The sequence below is a fragment of the Panthera leo genome, chromosome C2 (assembly GCF_018350215.1).
Source record: "Panthera leo isolate Ple1 chromosome C2, P.leo_Ple1_pat1.1, whole genome shotgun sequence".
Classification (NCBI taxonomy): Eukaryota; Metazoa; Chordata; class Mammalia; order Carnivora; family Felidae; genus Panthera; species Panthera leo.
This window is the reverse complement of record NC_056687.1, coordinates 142,560,307-142,581,558: the sequence shown is the minus strand read 5'-3', so window position 1 is coordinate 142,581,558 and position 21,252 is coordinate 142,560,307. Positions and strand designations below refer to the sequence as shown.

Genomic DNA, 21,252 nt, shown 5'->3' with positions numbered 1-21,252 from the left:
ACCCAGTTAGCAAAAGCAGACAGTCTGGCTTCTTTCTCACTGGGATGCAGAAGTACTGGGGCCCATATTCTGAATTTCACATCTCAGACTTGTGGACTAGGTTTTGCATTTTTTTTTTTTTTTTTTTTTTTTTAGTAAGACTAGGATGGGTGTGACAATCCCATTGCCCCGGAGTATGTGCCAGTGTGGCCTTGCCACATTGTTCTGAATGCTCTACTCCAGGTATCAGAGTGGCTGACCCTCATGACCCATGTCAGGAACCTCTTAAGAGACTATTGATATGGACAGGAACTGTGGTGCTTTCCAAGGGCAGGAATGTGATTCCTAGAGGCCCAAAGTTAACCTAATGTGGGCTGGAGAAGGCTCTGTGGGTCAAAACTGCAAAGGATCCAACCTTCCTACTTAAGCCCCACAAAAAGCCATTGTTGCTCATTACTGTGTTAATGAGACCATCACTTGGGAATCTGCAAGCCTCTTGATCTGGGGAACCAGCAACTTAGGCAGTAAAGTGAATGTAAAGCAATGCAGTACATTGGTTAAGAGGTCCGTGGGTTCTAAAATTGACTGGATTTCAGTATCTGCTGTACTTCTTATAAGGCCTAGTTTTCTGAATTAATTACTTACACTCTTGTGTCTCTGATACCTCATTCACAAAAGACTATCTCATAGGGTAATTACAAGGACTAATTAATACAACCCAAAGAAAGTACTTGGTGCGTTGTAAATGCTCCATAAATTCTATTAGTCATTCTTACTCCGGAGCCCAGAATTGAGATCCCCATGATAGGGCTCCAGCTTTGTCTTGCACTTTTCCCCGACACAGATTCCTTCATCCCAAATACCACCCTGCATTTTTACCGCTTTCCTCCCCCTGCTTCATCTACCTTCCTTGCCTGTATCACCATCTGATGAGATCCCACCCAAGTTCCAAGGGTTATCTGTAATGGCACCTTAAAACCAAAACGAAAACCAAAAACCAAACCCACAATTCCCTGCTCCAAGAACTGAATTAACTTTCTCCTATCTCAGAACAGTTTCAGGGACACAATATCTTGATATACTGGTACATACATCTGTCAAAACTTATGGAACCGTACCCTTAACATGGCCAATTTTCTGGCATGTAAATCATACCTCTCCAAACCAACCCAGTAGGAACATAATGTCTCAGCCTTTGGAGAGAGGAACACTTGGTTCAAAGTCAAGTTCTAACACTTTCTACCTGGCACTTCGTTGGCCTTCTTTCACCTCAGTTTCCTCTTATGTAAATGGGGCAGTTGTTACATTCTCCTTTTGCAGTGAAGGTTTAGAGACCTAATGATAGTATAAAAATGCCTCGCACACTGTTGATGCTATATTACAGTCAGGACTTTCCTTTTCAGCATAGCTATTTCTATGTTTGTCACATACACCTGCCCACCAAAAGGTGATCTTCAGGACGGAATATGTGCTGTCCTTTTCTTGTCCATGTATCTGGCATAGAGTAAAAGCAGTGTGTTTAGCCAGATATAATATAATATAATATAATATAATTAATATAACAGCTAAACACACCAACTTTTAGATAGCGAACATCTAGCGGTATCCCAGCTGAAGCCTCTGCAGGATGCCGGAATGTGTGTTATCACTCGGGTTTGCTAAGGCTCAGTATTTTAAAGTCTGACAGACACTTTCCTTGCTCAGTCATTCAGCTATGGCTTCCCCGTGTCCAGTAGGACTTAATAACACATCTTTCACTATGATAATTCTTTAGGCTCATAAGGGTTGTCGATTTCTCTTGAAAGCAACGGAATGACTGTACTGTTTTCTGGACCAATAAGTCACTCTGTTTTCCATGGTTCAAAGTTAAGCTTTTATTTGGTTTTAAATTAAAAAAATAAATTTCATTATTAAATAGTGAGATGGATCTAACTTATGTCCAGATAGTAGCTTACTCAGGAATATACCACTGGGGGTACAATTAAGGGGTGGGACACCTAAACTAAAATTATCTGTTATGTTGTCATGTTTGTTAAAAGCTCGACAGTGGCATAATTCAAAAGAAAGGGAGATACAAAGTTTTAGATGTTTACAATGGATGGGAAAAGTAAACCACTTATTCTATTGCAACTGCAAACGAATTTCTTTCTCGGTGCCAGGCTGTTTGGACGCTATACCACAGTGCTAATGTCATCGGGCTCATCTGCTTTCTTCTGCCTGCTGGGCAGGGATTTCAAGTATTCAAGGTGTCTCCGGGCATCCTCCTGATTTTGCCTCACGTAATACACCACATATGAGATCACCATGGTGAACCAGCCAAACATGGTGACCAGCATGGCATAATCGGTAGTCTTTTTGGGGAGGTTACAAAGGTCAGCATCATTGGCAGCATTGAGGAATGGTCTCCCGGCGTGCTCATCCAACACAGAAGTCTTACAGATCACATTGTGGGCTGTCTCGTGGTTGGATGCCATGCTCCTCAGAACTTGCTGGAGAGTACAGTCGCAGTGCCAGGGGTTGTTGGCGATTCTGGCCCTGGCCTTCAGGTTATTGAAGGCATTTTTGTGCACACTTTGAATCCGGTTGTCAGACAAGTCCAGAGTCTGCAAAGTTTCCGCTACTCCTTTGAAAGCATGCTCATCGATAAACTCAATGCCGTTTTTGGACAAGTTGAGAACTCTTAGTTGATGGAGGTCCTTAAAAATCTCATTGGGGATAGATGTGATCTGATTGGAGTCCAGATACAATAAGACTGTTTCAGGAGGAAGATCTCTAGGTATTTCCTTGAGATTTGCATTGCTACAGGTGACATTTAAACCCCCAGAGGAAGAACAGAGACAGCCCTTGGGACACATACTGGCTGAATGAAAGCACAGTATCATAAGAACAAAACTTTGTAGGAGGAGACACATGGAGAGGGAACGGGTTAACCACAGGTCTACCAGATTCATGCTGGAATGTCAGCATAATCACAAGCCCATTCCTCATTCACTCCGACAAGCAAGCGTGGCAACGGTTCCAGCCTTGTCCACACTGCTGATTTCCTTCTTGCTTATTTCAAAAGGTTGCAGCTAACACATGTGTCTCTTCATTATTCCTGTCCTTGCTTGGGTACCTAAAGGAAAGGGAAGCAGAGACAATTAGCTTTTTTTGCAGAGAGAGCAATTAAAAGTGCTCTCAGGCGCCTGGCATTCTATGTGGGCAGGAGAGGTAATTTCCATTGATACCACTGGGAGATGTCTGCATAATGGGAGTCTCCTGCTCAAATCCCAGGTGCTTGGGGAAAGGTCTGTCAATAAATGACATTTCCGAATCATGCTGCCTTGTTTTTAGTTGTGCAGAATTACAGCAAACAGTCTAGAATTCTGTCATCTCTACTAGTCCTCTCAACATCCTGAACCCCTTCTAAATTATATAGCAATAAAATTTAATTATGCCTTTCCTCCTTTCTACAGTTGCAGATGCATGAATGCAGTTTAGATCTCCTCTTGAGCAGCAATGAGAAATAACACTGATATTTCATGGTTAATGACCATAGATAGCAATAATTGTCATGGCTCCTGAATGGATGCTCAATTGGAATATTTTCTCTAAAGAAACATCTTGCTTGAATTAAGAAATGAATAAATGCATTCCAACCTTTACAACAAAATGTTGCTAGGGACTGATAGAACAGAATCCCCAAAAGGGTTGTCTCCCTGATTCTCTCTGTTTTCTAAACAACCTATCCCGTCCCCAATAGGTCTTCAAATATGACACACACCTCCAAGACTTTTTAAAATATAAGATAAGGACTAAAAAATATTAGCCTCTAAGACTTTCCCAATAGCTTATTTTTTTCTTTCCAATCATTATATGTATATATTATTGCTGAAATGTATATATATACATATACATGATAAATTATATATATATAATAAATTACATATATAATAAATACACAGTAAAACCTTGGATTGCAAGTGACTTGCTCTCTGAGTGTTCTGCAAGATGAACAAACATTTCTAATAAATTTTAACTTGATAAACGAGTGATGTCTTGCAATACCAGTGGTACATGACACCGAATGTCATATGATCACAACGGAGGCAACGGTTCTTGAAATTCACTTTGATATACAAGTGCTTTGGATTACATGTATGTTTCCAGAATGAATTATGCTTGAAAACCAAGGTTTTGCTGTATATATATATAATATTGTTGGAGGGGGCTTCTGAAATGTAATTAAGTGATATTTTAATATTAAGTAATATAAGTAAGGATACAAGCTTACTCAGGAACAGAAATGAGAATATTAAGTGAACCCTCAAAACTCTTTTCTCATATAGAGAGGACAGGCATCTTTGGGACCAGTTCACAGAAGAAGCGAGTGGATTTTGGAGAGATTATGTGATTTCGCCCAAGGTTATAGCTCATAGGTGGCAGAGACAGGACTCACGCCAAAGGCTTTATTCTGACTTATTAATCTCCTAATACTCTCTACTACCCCTACAATGCTCTCCCAACATTATCTGCTCTATAAAGACAGTTGGGATCAAGGAAGCATTGCTTGTTGTGACTTCTGATGCTGTTATGTTGAAGCTCAACCCCAAACTCAGTACCCCATGGAGCTCGATGTCTGATTTCAGAGTGTCCTCTCTCAGGATGTGAGAAACAAGGGGAATATTCCTTCCTCTTACCACAGTGAGTAATAAATGACTTTCTGCATGAGCAACAAATGAGTCTCTGCAAACTTATCTTTTCTAAAGATCCCAGATGGATAAATACAGGGGGAAATGACTCCAAATGTTACCAAACTCACAGAAGAGAAGATTAATGTGAGCTGAAAACATAATGAATGGGGTTGTTAATCATGGAAAAAATGAGATTAGCACTAGCAGAATGGAGTGGATGTGCTTTTGGAATCCTGAGTCCCTTAAATGCCAGAGAATGCTAAAGAAGGACCTCTAGGCTTACTGAGCCATCCATCAATAGCTCATTTCATTTGCAGTGAGTTTCCCTCCCTTCCATGTTTTCCTTGAAAACTGCATTGCACGACATTTGGGACTCTAGTGATTGTCTAGATGGGAGAGAGGAAAAAATAAGCAGGTGTGGAGGGGAGGGCATTCAGAGAGAAAGGAGGGTGGCAGAAGGATAAGATAAAGGATGTTAGGAGAAAGGCATGAGAAGGACACAGGAGATGGGGGACATGAACATGATCAGAGAACATGAAAAAAGTCTATGCGATCAACCAACTCCCAACAACTGAGGCTGTACAACCAGCCTAAATCCTGCTGAAAGGTGGGAAGGCTTCTCTGGCAGACCCTCCACATCTCTCCAGAGACTGATTAAGAGTCTACCTGAAGAAAAGTGTTCACCAAGTTAGACCGTAAGTTCCATGAGGGCAGGGGCTTGTTTCTGCCTCGTGCGGAAACAACAGCAAACAATTAAAAAGTGCAAAGTGTAATTAAAAAGTACACTGGCATGTATCCCAGCTTTAATCCTTATTAGCACTGTGTTCCTGGGCAAGTTATTTAACCTCTCTAAGCCTTATTTTCCTTATCTTTGAATAGAAATGATAAAAGAACACAATTACAAAGTTGATTTGAGAATTATGTGGGATAATCCACATAAAGCATTTAGCCCAATGTCTAATAGGTAGTAAGAGCTCCATACTTGTTAGCTACGGTTACTGCTATTATCCCAGATACGTTCCCAAATGCTAGCATAGTGCTTGACATGTAGTAAGGGCTATACAAACATCTATTGTATGAATGATCGAATAACATATTGAAGCATATAGCTTTACTTTTTCTTCCCTAAGATAATTATTTTTATTTTTAATATAAATATTGGCTCTTCCAATGTCTATTGGTTTTACATGTCAACATGGTGGTCTTTGGAAAAATCATGAGCGCAGGCTCCTAGCTGATGAAAGGAAGAATGGAGCTTTTCCGGGAGGCTTCTTGAGACTTAATCTTGGTTTCTCCAGGATGATCGGTCCAATAGTCATGGTAACAGACAAGAAATGATGAGAACACAACTTGAGTTTTCAACAACAGAATGAAATACCTCTTGAGATGGAATCCAATGAAATGGTTTCACCTTGAAACCTTGAAATGGTCCACCTATACACTGAATAGAACGCCTATTAGGAATACAAATACAGAGTATCTCTTGCATTCAGAGATGCTGGGCTCAAACTAAGTATTTCATTTTCTTCCTGTCATGTTGGAGAAAAGGGAAACAAAAGCTCTGGGACTGGCTAGATTACTTGGCTGCTATGACTCAGCCTCTAGTGTTCCCATGCTCAGCCAGGACAAAGTGACAAGAGATGCAAGGAGTAGAGAATTGAGCCCTTGGATGTCTAGGAAGCAGACAACAGGGGCCAGAGTTATTGAGTCAAGGTCATCTTCAGCAGGGAAGATGGAAGAACGGCCTCTCCACTCTAATATGCCGAATTACTATTTTCCAAAACCAGCTTGACATTGTCTTAAATTGCTGGAGAGGTCAAAAGAGGTTCTTGGAAAAGAAAGACATGGGAGGTGTGCCTCACAGTGAAAAACATAGGTATTCTTCTGACATCAGCTACCACCCAGCAGAGTATAAAGCTAAGGAGCAGCTCAAAAACTTAAAACTCCCTCCTTCTCTATTTCCAGCCAGGTCTACCCAAATATGCGAAGCAGCAAACACAATATCCTGCTAGAAAAAATAGAGTGTCTCCTTTCTAACTTCAGGAGGAGTATGTAGAACACCAGAGAAGGGCTGGGGTCACACTGGTGATGGCAAGAATAGAAGCAGCATCACTGCCTGTCCTCCTGATAAGGAACAAGACCCGATAAAGGGACAGAGCAAATTAAACAGTGCGTTCTCTACCTCTTGACTCCCCCCTGCATTTCTCAACTCATCATACTACCCTATCTTCATTCCCTTTAAATATGTCTGGGGCAGTCAGGAAGCTACTGTATTTTTGGAATGTGGTATTTCGGTATGAGCTGTGCTCCCAAAGGGGGCCATTTTATCCCTGGACCCATGCCTTGCCCACATTTCCCCATCACACGGGTCTCCAAGGTCCAACAATTAATGCCCAGATTGGGTAGTAACTATCAAATGTTGTTTCCAGAAGAAAAAAAAAGTGTATTTAGCAAACTGCCTGAGAAGACAGATCTTTCAGTGGTTAACAACTCTATCTTGCTTCCTATTCCTTTCTTCTCATCATTAGGGGATAGATTCTCAGGGACACTCAGGGCTTCAAACCCAAAGCTTTCATTAACTCTTCTAAGATCAGTGAGCACACCAATTCAAGAAGAAATAACAGACCGATTTCTCCCAATTTCTTTCCATGCAACACTGCTACCAACAAGGATCTGATTAAAGAGCACAATACAGCAACACAGGAAGGCCCTTTGATTCGGGCGGGGGGGGGGGTGGGTGGGTGGGTGGGTTCATTAATTTTCAAATTAATGAAAAAAGAAAAAAAAAAACCTCATAAGTTTAAGTACTTAAAATTAAAACTTCCATAGGGCAAAAGTAAGACCATACACAAAATGAAAGGGCAGATGCTAAAACAAAGGGTTGATTTCTTTAATATACAAGACATTCTTACCAAGGGATAAGAAACTGATCCAACAGAAAAATAGGACAGAAAAACAATATATACGAATGACCAAAAAAATCCTATGAAAAGATCCTTGATCTCACTGACACAAGAATAAATTCAAGTGCAAGTACCTAACATCTTGGTTAAAATTAGGAAAACTAGGGTCACTGTAAGTGACCTTGTAAAAAACAAAGCACTCTCAAACCCTTGATGAGGGGATACTTGGGACACTCTTTTTGTACAAGCAATGTAGGAATATCTATTCAGATTTTAAAACATGAGAACAAGTTAGACTGACTTGTACTGATGTAAAGATCTCCAAAGATGACCTCAAAAAAGCAGCTAGGAAAAAGGGGTTTATAGTATCATCCTGTTTGTGTAAAGTTTTAAAAAGAGGACATGAATGTGCAGCTATAGGTATATAACATATGTTTGCAAATGCATAGTTTGTTTCTGAAAGGATCTGTATGGAAGGAAATGTATACGAAACTATTAATAGTGTTAACTGAGGAGCAGAACTCAAGGGGCTGATGGGGAGAAAAGCAGTGGTCTTTTTATTTCATACCCTTCTAGTGGATTTAACTTTTTATGATACAAAGGTGTTTTTGTTTACATAAAATTTAAAAAAAAAATAGTGCAAAAGGACCAGAACTTAACTGAAAAAACAATCTGAACATAATGCCTCAGAAGACAACTTTCGAGCACCATGAAACAGTTGGACAATGGCGGCCAAGAAGGTTGGGTCAATAACAAGACGATAAAGTTTAAAAAGCTGAACGTGTTTCAATCTGAGAGACTGAATACGCAAAGGGACAATGGTGAGACCACATATCAAAACAGAACTTCAACTCACAACCTGCTTAAACCAGCCCAGGAAGGCAAACTGCAGCCTCTATAGCAATTGTCCCAACTCAGCCAGATCAGTAACTGCCAGCTTCCCTCATTTTCCCTCCTGCTTCCAATTTAGGGTTAACCAGGGAGAGCCAAATCTGCTCCCCTAAGCAACCACATAACGAGGTTCTGGGTCTAGTTAGCCTGCTTCCAGATTCCTCATGCCAAGAGCCACCAATCAGGGCACATCTGAAGCCTTTCATTTGTCCCACGATAAAGCTTTTACACTCCCTGCCTCCCCGTGAGTCTCTGCCGAATGCGAGGGATCAGGGCTGGCTCCCTTGCTACAGAAAGCTTGGGGAAAATGGCCTCTGCTTGTTCTCATTTGGGTAGTTTTCATTTACTTCCGCAAAGACTACAGTATGTGATATTTTCAATGTAGTATTTCCAAAGTTAGCTTTATAACTTATTATAGAAATTATATAGGGATTTCTTTACATGCTCAGGTTTTCTATAAACTAAGTATTGGTTGCATAAAACATCAATGCGTATAATTCCTGACCAAAAAATGAGGGACAGTTGGGATCTGAATAATTCAGGTGAATGAACTATATAGATAATTTTGAGATGACGTTCACAGATATGACACCTTAATTCACAATCTTTAGCATTGAGCTCTGCCATGAACTTTAGTTTTGCATTTCCACTCGCAACCACCTCTCACCAAAAGATTCCACCTGGGCTTCACAATGGGCATCCTTAAAAGTAAAATCACTTTCACCCTTTATCCTCACCCAACTAACTACCTTCTACCATAAACCACCTATTCTTCCCTCCTGATTTCTTGGGAACCGTTTCCATTTTCATTCTCCCTGCCGGCTCTCTTGTGCTTTGTGTCCCCTTTTTCTCTCTCCTGTTCAAAACACTATCCTCTTGCACCAAAAGGAAGCCAAAGCCTCCTTCCCGGCCTGCCTGTGTGCAGCTTCTGTTCTCCTTCCAATGTCAGGTGCAAGTAACATTTTGACCATGAATTTCCACTGGCCAAAAAGCTTTCACGAGCCCCTGTTGTTCATGGCAACCCTCCTTTTCCAATCCTATGTCCCACCACACTTAGACACAGAAACCTGAGCTCAGGAAACAGAGATCCACAGTTAGAAAGCTGATGATGAAGACCACTTCCTTCCACAAGCGTGAGATTTATCAGAGGTCATCCCAAGCCTCTACAGCTTGGATTCGCTTTCCTGGTTTCAAATCCGACGATGAAGATCTGGCCCAGGAGTCATTCGGCTGGTTTATAACAAGCAACTATCATCATTTAGTTAAGGATATGAACTAATAAGGCCAACAAATACAGGAGGAACTGAGGATCATTATATTTAGAAGGAGTTTAATCTGCTTGCAGACCCAATATGTCATAACAGGTTAAGTCAGGAAGCGCCTGAAATCTCAAAATTCTTGCTTTTACAATTGAGGATATCGGTTTATTTTTGCTACCAGACCATGAGCTTTCAGAAGGTAGGGGTCAATGTCTTACTCATTTTTATATTCTTGCATCGCCCATAGTAAGAGTTTAATAAATATTTATTGAAATGAATTAGGATCCATCCTCATTTCATCATAAAACAGCTACTGTTCACTTGGCATTTATTACATGCCAGGTATTTATTAAGTGATGAACTCATCTAACATGAGTAATGGATGGTGAAACTGAAGTTCTGATTAGGTTCCTAGTTAAATGGATATAGAATTCCAAAGTGAGGGCTCAAGTTGCCATGGGAAGGTTGGGTAACATGTTCTGTGAGTCTAACATCTCCTTGTCCACTTTGAGGGAAAAAGGTGTCAAGAGGCATCTATCTTATCACCTCCCCAAAGAGAGGAGAGAGTTATTAATAGGATTCCTGGAGCTGGGGTGGAGGTGCAGAATGTCCTAGCACAAGGTTGGCCATTGATTGGTGGTAGAGTTGGGTAATGTTTTGATGTTGGGGTGAGCCTGCACTCCCAGAGCTGTCAGACAAGGGATAGAAAACTACTCCCTATCGGTCAGATATGGCCACCTGAGGGAAGGAACTCCCCAGTGAAAAGTATCTTGGGTCCTTTCTCATAGTCCCATAGGATTCCCTGGTAGGGCCGAGGCATCTGAGCAACAAGAAACTGAAGGGCAGATGTTTGGATTTGGGGAATGTAGCCATCTGGAATGTATCCACCACAGGGACCAGGGGAGTCATATTTCAGGGCATCATACAGGTGGGTAGGGGGCACAAAAGAGCTCCAGAAAGAAGCACCAAGCCCATCTCATTCTACCTTCCAATGAGCCTCTGAGGAGAGTAGCTGAAGCCCAGTTATGCTGATGGCCTGGGGTGGGGTGAAAGGGCAGAGAGAAGAAACCGAGCTACCCACCATACCTTCTTTCCCTTTCCTTTACGCCTGAAACAAAGAAGAGAGGGGAATAGTTGAATATTAGATGAAATTCAGTGTATTGGCTAATCTCTTGAATTAGACGCTTACATAATCATATTCAACTTTTACTTTGGCTTAAGTCAATTGACTTTGTGACTTAAGGTAATGGTAGGACAATCTATTACCTGAGATTGGCACAGATTGGCTGACTGATGTGTTTCATTCAGGGACTAGAGGAAGATGGTCACTTGCACAGAATAGAGATTAAAGGAGTGGCGAAAACAGAAAGTCAGTTGCCTTCTATTCTGGATACACATATGTCGCCTTGCAAAATCCTCAGGACAACCCTGAGCACTGGGGGAAGCGTTGCTGAAAAAGAAGACTAGTGAGATAGCAAGAGGGAGGGAGAAAAGGTGACACATGCTTCTGAAGGGGTTCAGAACAAGTCTCCCCAGAGAGCACCATTCTGGCATGATGACTACTTTGAACTGAAGACGATCAAGTCCCAAAAGACTCAGGAAGAGCTTGGCACCTCCCCCTTAACTGCCTGGAAAAATTCAGACAGAGGGCCCAGTTCGGAAGAACAGGATGGGCTAGAGGATGGCTGGAGGTCCGCAGAGCCTGTTGGTTCAGATTCCTTTCTGCTCCCATTGTCTCTGCATGGCACCACAGACATTTGTTTACTAACCATTTGGTCTTCCCATCGTTCTGTGAGTTGGCTTCCTCCCCTTTGAAGCCTCAGATCCCTACCCCCTTCCCCTTAACTCAGAATGGCACGCACACCTCAACTGCCTGTCAGGAAGCCTCTCATTGTCTTTGTGGGGCTCCCACTCCATAATTAAAGTTTTTTTCTGTTAACCTGTTTTATGTCAATTTAATTAACAGACCAGCCAAACAAACCTAGAGATGTGGAGGAAAAAATTTCCTCCCTTACACCTCTAAACTGAAAGCTCTAACATGACACATTTGCCTTACGTTTGTGAACTACATTACATTAGATGCCTGCGGGGCAAGTCCATGGATATGCTCTTATTTAATTCTCTCTAAGCAGCCTTTTTAGGGAAACATGATAAACATCATTGGTCCTACTTTAGCACAGTAGAGGAACACACCAAATGGAAATGGCTTAAAGTCACACGCTGGTTAGCAGAAGGACAAAATTTGGATCCTAGGTGTCCCACAGGGTAGATTCCATTCAACACTCAGTGATTTATAGAATCCTTCTACTGGCCACATTTAGATATAGAGGGTCTGCAAACACAAGTACTGAGTTTCAAATGCCAAATCAGTCCTCTGTTGACTACTTTCCACAGACTTTGGGAAGGTCAATAACGAGAAGAGAAACTCTTTTTCCTGCAAAAAATCTTCTAAGAGCTACTCATACAAAACTTTTATCAAAACGACATGATGTCCATCTGTCCCAGATCTCAGTCATTTTAGGCACCACTTTTCTTCTTTTGAAACCTATTTCACAAAATAATTCTTTAAACAAACCCTGAACTTATTGGGGGACAAACAACTCTTATGAATACATTGCCTCCTTTCTACATGATCTAATGCCCATAGATCTCCAGAGTAGATGTAAAAATTCTTCCCACCCATAAACCTGCTTGAAAAACAAAGAAATACATAAACAAAATCCACTTTTTTTTTTTTGACATAGTATCTATCTCTCTCTGGGACTAAACACAGAATAAAGATAAGACTATGTCTTTGCTTACATCTGTATTTATTATTCAACATGCTGCAAGTTTATAGGGAGATTGAGTGGGAACCCATCTATCTCAGTTTCTTTCTGCTTCTCTATTATTATTTCTCAGCAAGTGCCTATGACATTTAACAGTGAGAGCTTTGCAAGCTCTTAACACATAATCTACATAAATGTAGGCTCCCTAAAACTCAAGAGGGTCCTGAGGCAATCTGAAAGCTGCTTTTAGAGCACACTAGCTTATGCTGAATTCAGTCGAATTTCTGAGTAGGCTGAGTGACTGTTATCATTTTTTTTAAACCCTTGTTTTGTTTAACCTTATTCATTGATTTGGTGGGGAAAGTAGAGGATTGAGATGCAAACCAAGGTCTAGAAACTGGATTCAAACCCTGGCTTCTGAGGAATGAATTCCAGGAATTTAGCAAATCACACACACTTCTAAGCTTTATTTATCATAGACCTATAATGAATAATATTCACCTCCTTGGTCTCATAGTTATGAGGATAAACTGAAATAAATATATGTGAAATGCGCTTCAGAAGCCATCAATGGCCACTTAAAGATTATGCTGTATTGTGGGTTTCAGTATTTGGCTGTTTTGCTTGAATACCAGATCATTCTTTTTCCAGAGCCTTACGTGTCTTTTTCTTAAGCACAACCAACTAGGATGCGATTCTCACATAACCTATGATAGTATTCATTTCAAACCATATTTAACCTGAATCTAATCATGAGGAAAGGATTTGACCGATCTGAAACGTGAGGCACTTTGCAATGTGACTGATCAGGACTCTTCAAAGGGTGACTGAAGGGAAACAAAACAAAACAAAACAAACACACAAAAAACCCAAAGCAGTCTGCAGAACTCTTCCTGATTAAAGAAAAAAGATGTGATAACCAACAGCAATGCAAAAGACTGGCTTCCGGCTGTAAAAAAAAACATATGCTAGCAAAGTGCATTATTGGTACAATGAGGGAAAACTCTGATTATAACCTATATTAGATATTATTGAATCAAATATAAATTTCTTGAGCTTTTCATGATTTGAGGAGGAAGGAGAGAATCCTTGTTCCTAAGAGGTACATACTGAAGTGTTTTGGGGTAAAGTGTCATGACAACTGCAAAGGGTATTCAAAATACCCAGGAAAAACAAAACTATATTTTTATCTGGAAAGAGAGAGACAAAGGGGCAAAAGATTAAGAACTGGTAAATGGAAAGTGATCACCTAAAAGTATTCATTGTACCAATTTTCCATCTTGTCTGAAAGTTTCACGTTTCTCAAAGGAACATGTGGAGGGGAGGTTCTAGGCTTAAAAAATAAACAACAGCAACAGAAAGAACTTCAAGAGAAAAAGAAATCCCTTCCTGATGAAGGAAGAGAGTTTTAGGAATACTCATTTGAATGTGGCCTATCTCCTCATAGTGACACTGAATAGAAACCGAAGGTGAAATGAGAAGGACTTCTTTAAACTGTATTTTGTGGAGGCACCTGAGTGGCTCAGCTGGTTAAGCACCTGACTCTCGGTTTCAACTCAGGTCACGATATTGCGGTTCATGGGTTCGAGCCCCATGCTAGGTTCCACACCGACAGTGCAGAGCCTACTTGGGATTTTCTTTCTCTCCTCTCTCTGCCCCTCTCCTGCTCATCCCCCCCCCCTTTTTCTCCCCCCACCTCTCTCAAAATAAATAAACTTAAGAAAATAAAATTGTATTTCTTGTATGCCAGGACTACCAAAGTCCCAGCACACGGACAGACGTCACATGTGCAGTGTGGACCTGGTTTTAATTGGGCAGCATGGAGATCATGGCTTAGCCATTTACTAATTATGTATCCTCTCTTCCCCACAGTTAAACATGGGGGTATTAATAAGTTCTATCCAAGGGATTTCATGAGGATTCACTGAGGCAACACATATAAAACACTTAGAAAAGCTTCTGTTACATGAGAAAGAAACTGTCCATGAGAGGTTACTATTACTCACTCTACCACTACGATTATTGTTACTGTCATTACCATCATCACCTTACACTTTGTCTTCTCTCTGCTAGGACAATGGAGGACCAGAGTGATGTACCCTTAATGCAATAAAGGGAGTAACTCCGATAGTGGCTGACATTTCTTGGACATGTACTATGTGCAAAAACTTTACTTTGAGACAATGAGGAATTTTGCCCCAGGATGGATCATGCCCAGAGTCTCCTCATATCCGCTTTGGATAATCTGGATGATAAGATCTGGGACTTTTGAGCTGATGATCCTCAGATGAAATTTTGGATTTTTTGAATTGATGCCATAATGGGCTGAGACCTCGGTAATGTTGGGATAAGATGGATATATTTTGTATGGGGGATGAATGTGAATCTTTGGGACCAGAAGGTAGATTGTAGGAGGCTGAAAAATGCCCCCCCCCCCCGCCCCCGCCCAATACCTAGGTCCTAACCCCTGGAACCCATGCATGTTACCTTTTATGGAAAAAGAGACTTTGCAGATATGATTAAGTTAGGGATCTTGAGATGGAGGGATCATCCTGGATTATCTGGGTGAACCCTAAATGTAATTATAAATGTCCTTATAAGAAGGAGGCAAAGGTGTAATTGATGTGGGAAACAAGAAGGCACCAGGACTCCCGAAGTAGAGATTGTGGTGATGTGGCTACGGGCAACATGGTAGCCCCCAGAAGCCGGAAGCAGCAAGAAACAGATGCTCCCTTAGAGCCTCTGGAGGACGTGGGCCCAGCTGACAAACTGATTCTGGTCCAGCAAAACTGACTTCAAACTTCTGGCTTCCAGAACTATAGAACAGATGTGTGTTGTTTTAAGCCACAAAGTATGTGGTAATCTGTGATAGCAGCCATAGGAAACTAGCACCACAGTAAGTGAAGAATAGAACCCACGGTCCATTCTATCTGACTCTCCATCACACTGGATAAAGGACTTTTGCTACAACTAAATACCTGGCTTAGCTCTGAGTTTCCTGCCAAAGGAAGAAGACAAAAATGTCGAGTTACAAAATGATTGCTATCTAATGTAGTGAAAAATGACTGGCAAGCAGAGAGAAACTTTCAAATTTCATGATTAAAAATTATTTTTGAGAGAGTGTGTGTGTGTGTGTGTGTGTGAGCAGGAGAGGAGCAGAGAGAGAGGGAGACACAGAATCCAAAGCAGGTCCAGGCCCTGAGCTGTCAGCACAGAGCCTGATGTGGGGCTCGAACTCACAAGCCATCAGATCATGACCTGAGCCAAAGATAGACGCTTAACTAACTGAGCCACCCAGGCACCCCTCAAATTTCATAGTTTTAAAAAGATTCTGTGAAAGGACGACCACACGACATAACGGGCAAGATCTTTACAATTGCACTAATGACGTACGCAAACTCTCTTCTGGCTCTAGGCGAAATGTGAAGTCATTGCTCTGTGAAAGGCTTCCTAAACCACAGAAAGCTAAATTCTCATGTCGGATATTTACTAGAGATGCAGGATTAAAACAGGGATGGGATAGAAAATATGACAGAACAGGAAGGTTAGCATGCCCCTTATAGTGCAGGGGTTCACAGACTTAATCAGACAAACCAAGTCACCTCCGACAGTGAAAAGCAGTGCTGGGAACAATTGTACTGGGACAACAGGGTCAAGCAACAACTGTCCCAGAAAAATGAGACACGTGGTCATCTTGCTAATAGGCAACATCCTTCAAGGTGAGGAGACAGCCTAGCCAGACCTATAGTATGCCTTTTCAAAAGAATACGTCAGTCTTTGAGACAAAAAACAGACTTTTGTTCAAAACTCACATTCTTCATGGGGCACCTGCGTGGCTCAGTCAGGTGAGCATCCAACTCTAGATTTTGGCTCATGTCATGATCTCACAGTTTGTGAGTTCGAGCCCTGCGTCAGGCTCTGCGTTGACGGAGCAGATCCTGCTTAGGATTCTCTCTCTCTCCTCTCTCTCTGCCCTTCCCCTGCTTGTGCATACTCTCTCTCTTTCAAAAATAAACACTAAAAACAACCTCACAGTCTTCCTCGACATCCATACAAATTATCTTCTGTGAACTAGTAACTTACTGAATTTACAAATAATATTATACACCAGATATGTTTTCTAAATGAAATAGACTACCTAGAATTCAAACATCTAACAAATTAAGTATCTTATCCTTCCACGCAATTTTATAATTGCCATGTTAGCATAGGTGACAATTTTGTTTCTTTTTTTAAGATTTTAATTGTCATGTTCTTCATCATTTTAATACCAGCACAATGCCCCAGTTATACATTAGATCCATTCAAATGTTATTCTTTTGCTAGATATTTTGATTTTCTCCCATTTTTGCTAGTAATTTATCATAAATAATATGCAACTGAAATAAATGTTTCAGGGTGATACATTTTCCTCTTGGATCATTGCCTTATGATAAATTCCTAGAGGTGAAATTTACTCAAGTCCAACTCTGCATCTGAATTCTGTTCACTGTTTCCATCACTGAAAGGGCCAATTGCATAAAATTATGGGCAAGTCTTTAAATGACAAAGAGTTGGTTACATCTGTCCACTTTGTATTGAGTATGTGTCCATAGCGTCAAAACCAAAATATGTAACGTTGTTCCACAGGGCAGGTAACAGCTTCCAGAGTCTGAGTCACCCTCTGCTGGTTTTAGTCATTGTGGACCTTAGTCAGAGTGGCATTGGATAGGATCACTGGCTCAGTCCATTTGCCCTCTGGTCAGAACAGAGCTGACCAAACAAATAGGATACTATATTTGGTCCAAAATTTGTATTTAAAGAAATGTTTATTTACAGCTCATTAACACTTCCTTGGCAATGGTCCACTATTTTTCCTAAGAGAGGTCACCGGGGAAAATGATGTTCTGTATTGTTTTTGCTTTTTGTTTTCCATTAAACATGTAACCGTGCAAAGATATAGGTATAAGATTGTTTTTTCACTGAGACACTGTTTGCTACAGCAGAACTTTTTTTTTAAAAGAAGGAATTAGGGGTGCCTTGGTGGCTCGGTTGGTTAAGCATCTGACTTCGGCTCAGGTCATGATCTCATGGTTCGTGGGTTTGAGCCCCGCATCGGGCTCTGTGCTGACAGCTCAGAGCCTGGAGCCTGCTTCAGATTCTACGTCTCCCTCTCTCTCTGCCGTTCCCCCACTCAGCTCTGTCTCTCTATCAAAAATAAATAAAGATTAAAAAAAATTTTTTTAAATAAAAAAGAAGGAATTAAAAATACAACTATAAATACCTTAAAAGTCCGTCACAAAAATTGATTAAATATGGTTCATAAATACAAAAGAAAGAAGCAATCTATAAATCCTGATTTTAAAAAAAGATGTCAGACATATATTCAGTGAAAAAGGTACATGTACAATCTCATCTGTGTAAAACAAAATAGAAAGATCTATACACACACATACACACGTAATTAAAAAGCTACAGGAGAACAATAAAAAATGATAGTCTTACCCTCTAGGGGAAGGTTCTGGACCTAAAAAAATGGCGAAGAATCTTCACTTTTTATCTTATACCCTTTACTAGCCTTGCAATTTTTTTTGCCATGAGCATGATCATACCGATAAGTAGGTAATAAAGGGGTTGGCCAGGAGGCATTGACATATCATCTCTTTTCTGTCAGGAGCTATAGGGATTACAAAAATGTGAAACATAGTGTCTCTTCTGAGCGGCTGAGTCACCACGGGCAGTCATTTAAACTTTCTGAATCCCAGGAGAGTGTACAGGAAACATTATAGGCCTGATGTTAGATAAAACCAGGTTTAACTCCCAGTTATGGCACCAGCTTCTCAGTTTCTTCCACTATAAATAAAAAAAACAACGCCTATTTCATGGGTTTCCGATAATGCCTGGTTCTGACAGTGTCTGTCTCAAAGCAGATGCTTGACAAATACTATTGACCTTCAAAGGGATGAGAAAGAATCCAGTTCAGATTTCCCAAGGGTTCTGCGGAATACTAGGTATCTGAGATTTCTACCATGTGAATGTTCTGGAGTCACATAAGTGGGAGAAATACCCTCTTTGAGCGCCACAATGGGCGCCAGCCTGTTAAAGGTTCTGAGAACTTAAATAGCAAAGTAACCGATTACCTCATAATTTCCCCAATACTTGGTCCCCCTGTCAAAGGCCTCCCCACACCCCATTATTTTTATAGCATAAACACCCACAGAATGCATTGGCTAAATTCAAATTAATTACAGAACATTTCATTCTCCCTCCATTATAATCACTAGTAATATATGGTCACAAGTTTTGCAAACGTGAATTCTATTTGTACTTGATCCCTCTCAGGCTGTATAATATAGAGAAAGAGCCACTGCCAACTGATGCCTATTACGGGCGGAGACGAAAAAACTATCCATAGCTATCTAGGGTGGTTCTATTTAATTAAAGAAATGCCCCTTGATTAAAACTAGTCATGCCTATAAGTAAATGAAAAATGGGTTATTATTATCTTTGAATTTTATCCTCTCCTATATCTTTTTCCTCAGGCACCACTTAAATGATCAACGAGATCATTTAATAACATGACCCCCAAAGACCTTGAAAACCTTACAGAGTGGGGGTTTCGAAGGACTTTGGAGTTAGACGTGCCTAAGTTTGCCTAACTTTGTCATTCAACCACTTACTAGTTACTAATCAGTGCTAGTAAGTTACTAGTCGTCAGTTTGTTTTTCGGGCATGCTACTTAATACTGGGCCTCAATTTTTTTCGTCTGTACAGTGAGCATGATAATACTTCATTTCACGTGCTGTCGTAGCTTATTTTCAAACAGTTTCCGTTACTCCCCACCCTGTAACATCCCTGTCCTTTTGCAAGGTAACCTGGAGTTCCTTCCATGAAGACATGGGGTCCATTTCTCCCTCCCTTGAATCTAGGCTGGCCTCGGAAGTCCTTTTGACTACAGACGAGGCAGAAGTGACATCATGCCAGTTTCAAGCCTACACCTCTCCAAGAGGCCATCCATGCTCTTGCTTTTGCTGTGGGAACCCTCCCCCACCGCAAGCCACCACAATCCTTGCCTAGCCTGCCGGATGATAAGCAGTCATATGAAGGAGGGGCCACCTGGCCCACGTGGGTCACTCTAGCTTAGAGCTGGCCACACTTCCAACATGCGAGAAAGGCCAACTCAGATCGTCAGATACAACTCTCCGACCTGTAGCTGACCACAGATTCGTAAGTGAGCCCAGTCGAGAACGGAAAAACTATCCAGCCACCCATGAATTTGCGAACGACAAAAATGACCCTGGGTGTGGGGTGTGCTTGTGATGTAGCAAAATCCACCTGATACACGTGACTATCTTAACAATTTAAAAAGTTAATATGTTTCTGTTTCTTACGACACCTGTTTGACATTTGTTTCATGCATATATACTACCAATAGAAGAACATGCTTCTTCATACAAGAATCACAGAGACCTCATTCAAGAAAGTGCTAAAGGACACCAGCAGTTACATTATCAATGGAAACCAAACTATATATTTGCTGACTATGACTGTCAATAATATTCAAAATTGTTACGGTAACCTCCAAGTAGCCCAGAAAAACTGATACATAGATGGAAGACATCCATCCAGTTCCTAGGTCAAACCTGAATGAGACACCTTAATATTGTTTGCTTACATATTCCTCGTGCCAAGTGCAGTGCCAGCATGGAGTCAGGGCTCTACCAGTGCAGCCCAGGGGTTAGGAGCAAGGGCTCAGTCTGAGTCCCAGTTCCTTCCATAACTTTGCCTTGCCTCAGTTTCCTCACCTGCAAGTGAGGATTACAGAAGCATTTACTGCTTCTTGCGTATAAGGATTAAGTGATATTATTTAGACAACGTACCTACATGGCACATAGTACACAAGAAATGTTAGTCATTTCTCTTTGCGAGTGATTTTTGTTTGAAACATCCTCCTGGAAACAGAGCCCGTGTGGTAGTTCTGGGCAAATGTGAGTAGCCACCCTTGGGCTTGCTGGATCTCTCAGGCTCTCAGAAGCTATCCTGCAAACACAGAGGCAAACATCAAAGAGACAACTAAAAGAAAGCGAAGTTTCTAGAGAGTCAGTGAAGAATTGAAATGTCATGTCTTAGCAATCGGGATGAAACAGAACTGAAATAGGTAACATTTTATTAATTCAGGAGCTATAGCGAGCATGTAGACACTCTGAGGCTCTTCCCTGTTGTTTTGTCTGCAAAAGGTTTCCACCAAATGGAACCCACTCTCCATTACACAGTCCTGAAGGGTAGAACCCTGAGGGTCCACTTCCTCCAATTTCATTTTGGCCAATTATCCATTAACAGGCCTGCCCAGACCTGGGACCTCGTAGACATTTTCACCGAATGACCTAGGCTGATGACCTGAGGCTAACACCTGAACTCTGATTTCAATGAAAGGTGAACAGAGAATTTATTTGCACTCAGATTACCCTTCCTTCTAGAACCTCACAGTTTCTCCTTTCCAGAACTGCTGTGCTTATCAAAGCACATAGAATTGCTACCCCTCCAATCTGTTAGCGGAAACTAAGTGGTAGATAAATCATTCCAATCTTCATGTAAATTTGCCCTTGATTTCAAATTTAGATTCTTCATTCTGTTAAGCTCTCTAATGTACACTTTCAAATTTCATCTCCTCAGTGACCACCTGGGGATCATGTAAGATAGAAATTTCTTCATTTATTTTATCCTGTGAAGTGTATTTTTCAAACAACAACAACAACAACAACCCTTAAGTCCTCCCTAAAGAAGAAGACAGAACAGAAGA

At 41.0% G+C, this 21,252-nt stretch overlaps 1 protein-coding gene across 4 annotated transcripts in view; it reads right to left on the bottom strand.

Moving 5' to 3' along the window:
- Positions 1-1,839: 1,839 nt before the first annotated feature.
- The window catches only part of LRRC3B (leucine rich repeat containing 3B), a 91,767-nt gene continuing 72,354 nt past the window's right edge, over positions 1,840-21,252 (bottom strand). For all 4 annotated transcript variants that reach the window (XM_042955477.1, XM_042955474.1, XM_042955476.1 and 1 more), the window contains one exon: positions 1,840-3,094. In XM_042955477.1, coding sequence (XP_042811411.1) covers positions 2,151-2,930 — 780 coding nt within the window. In that variant the 5' untranslated portion in view covers positions 2,931-3,094 and the 3' untranslated portion in view covers positions 1,840-2,150. The remainder of the gene's footprint in view (positions 3,095-21,252) is intronic.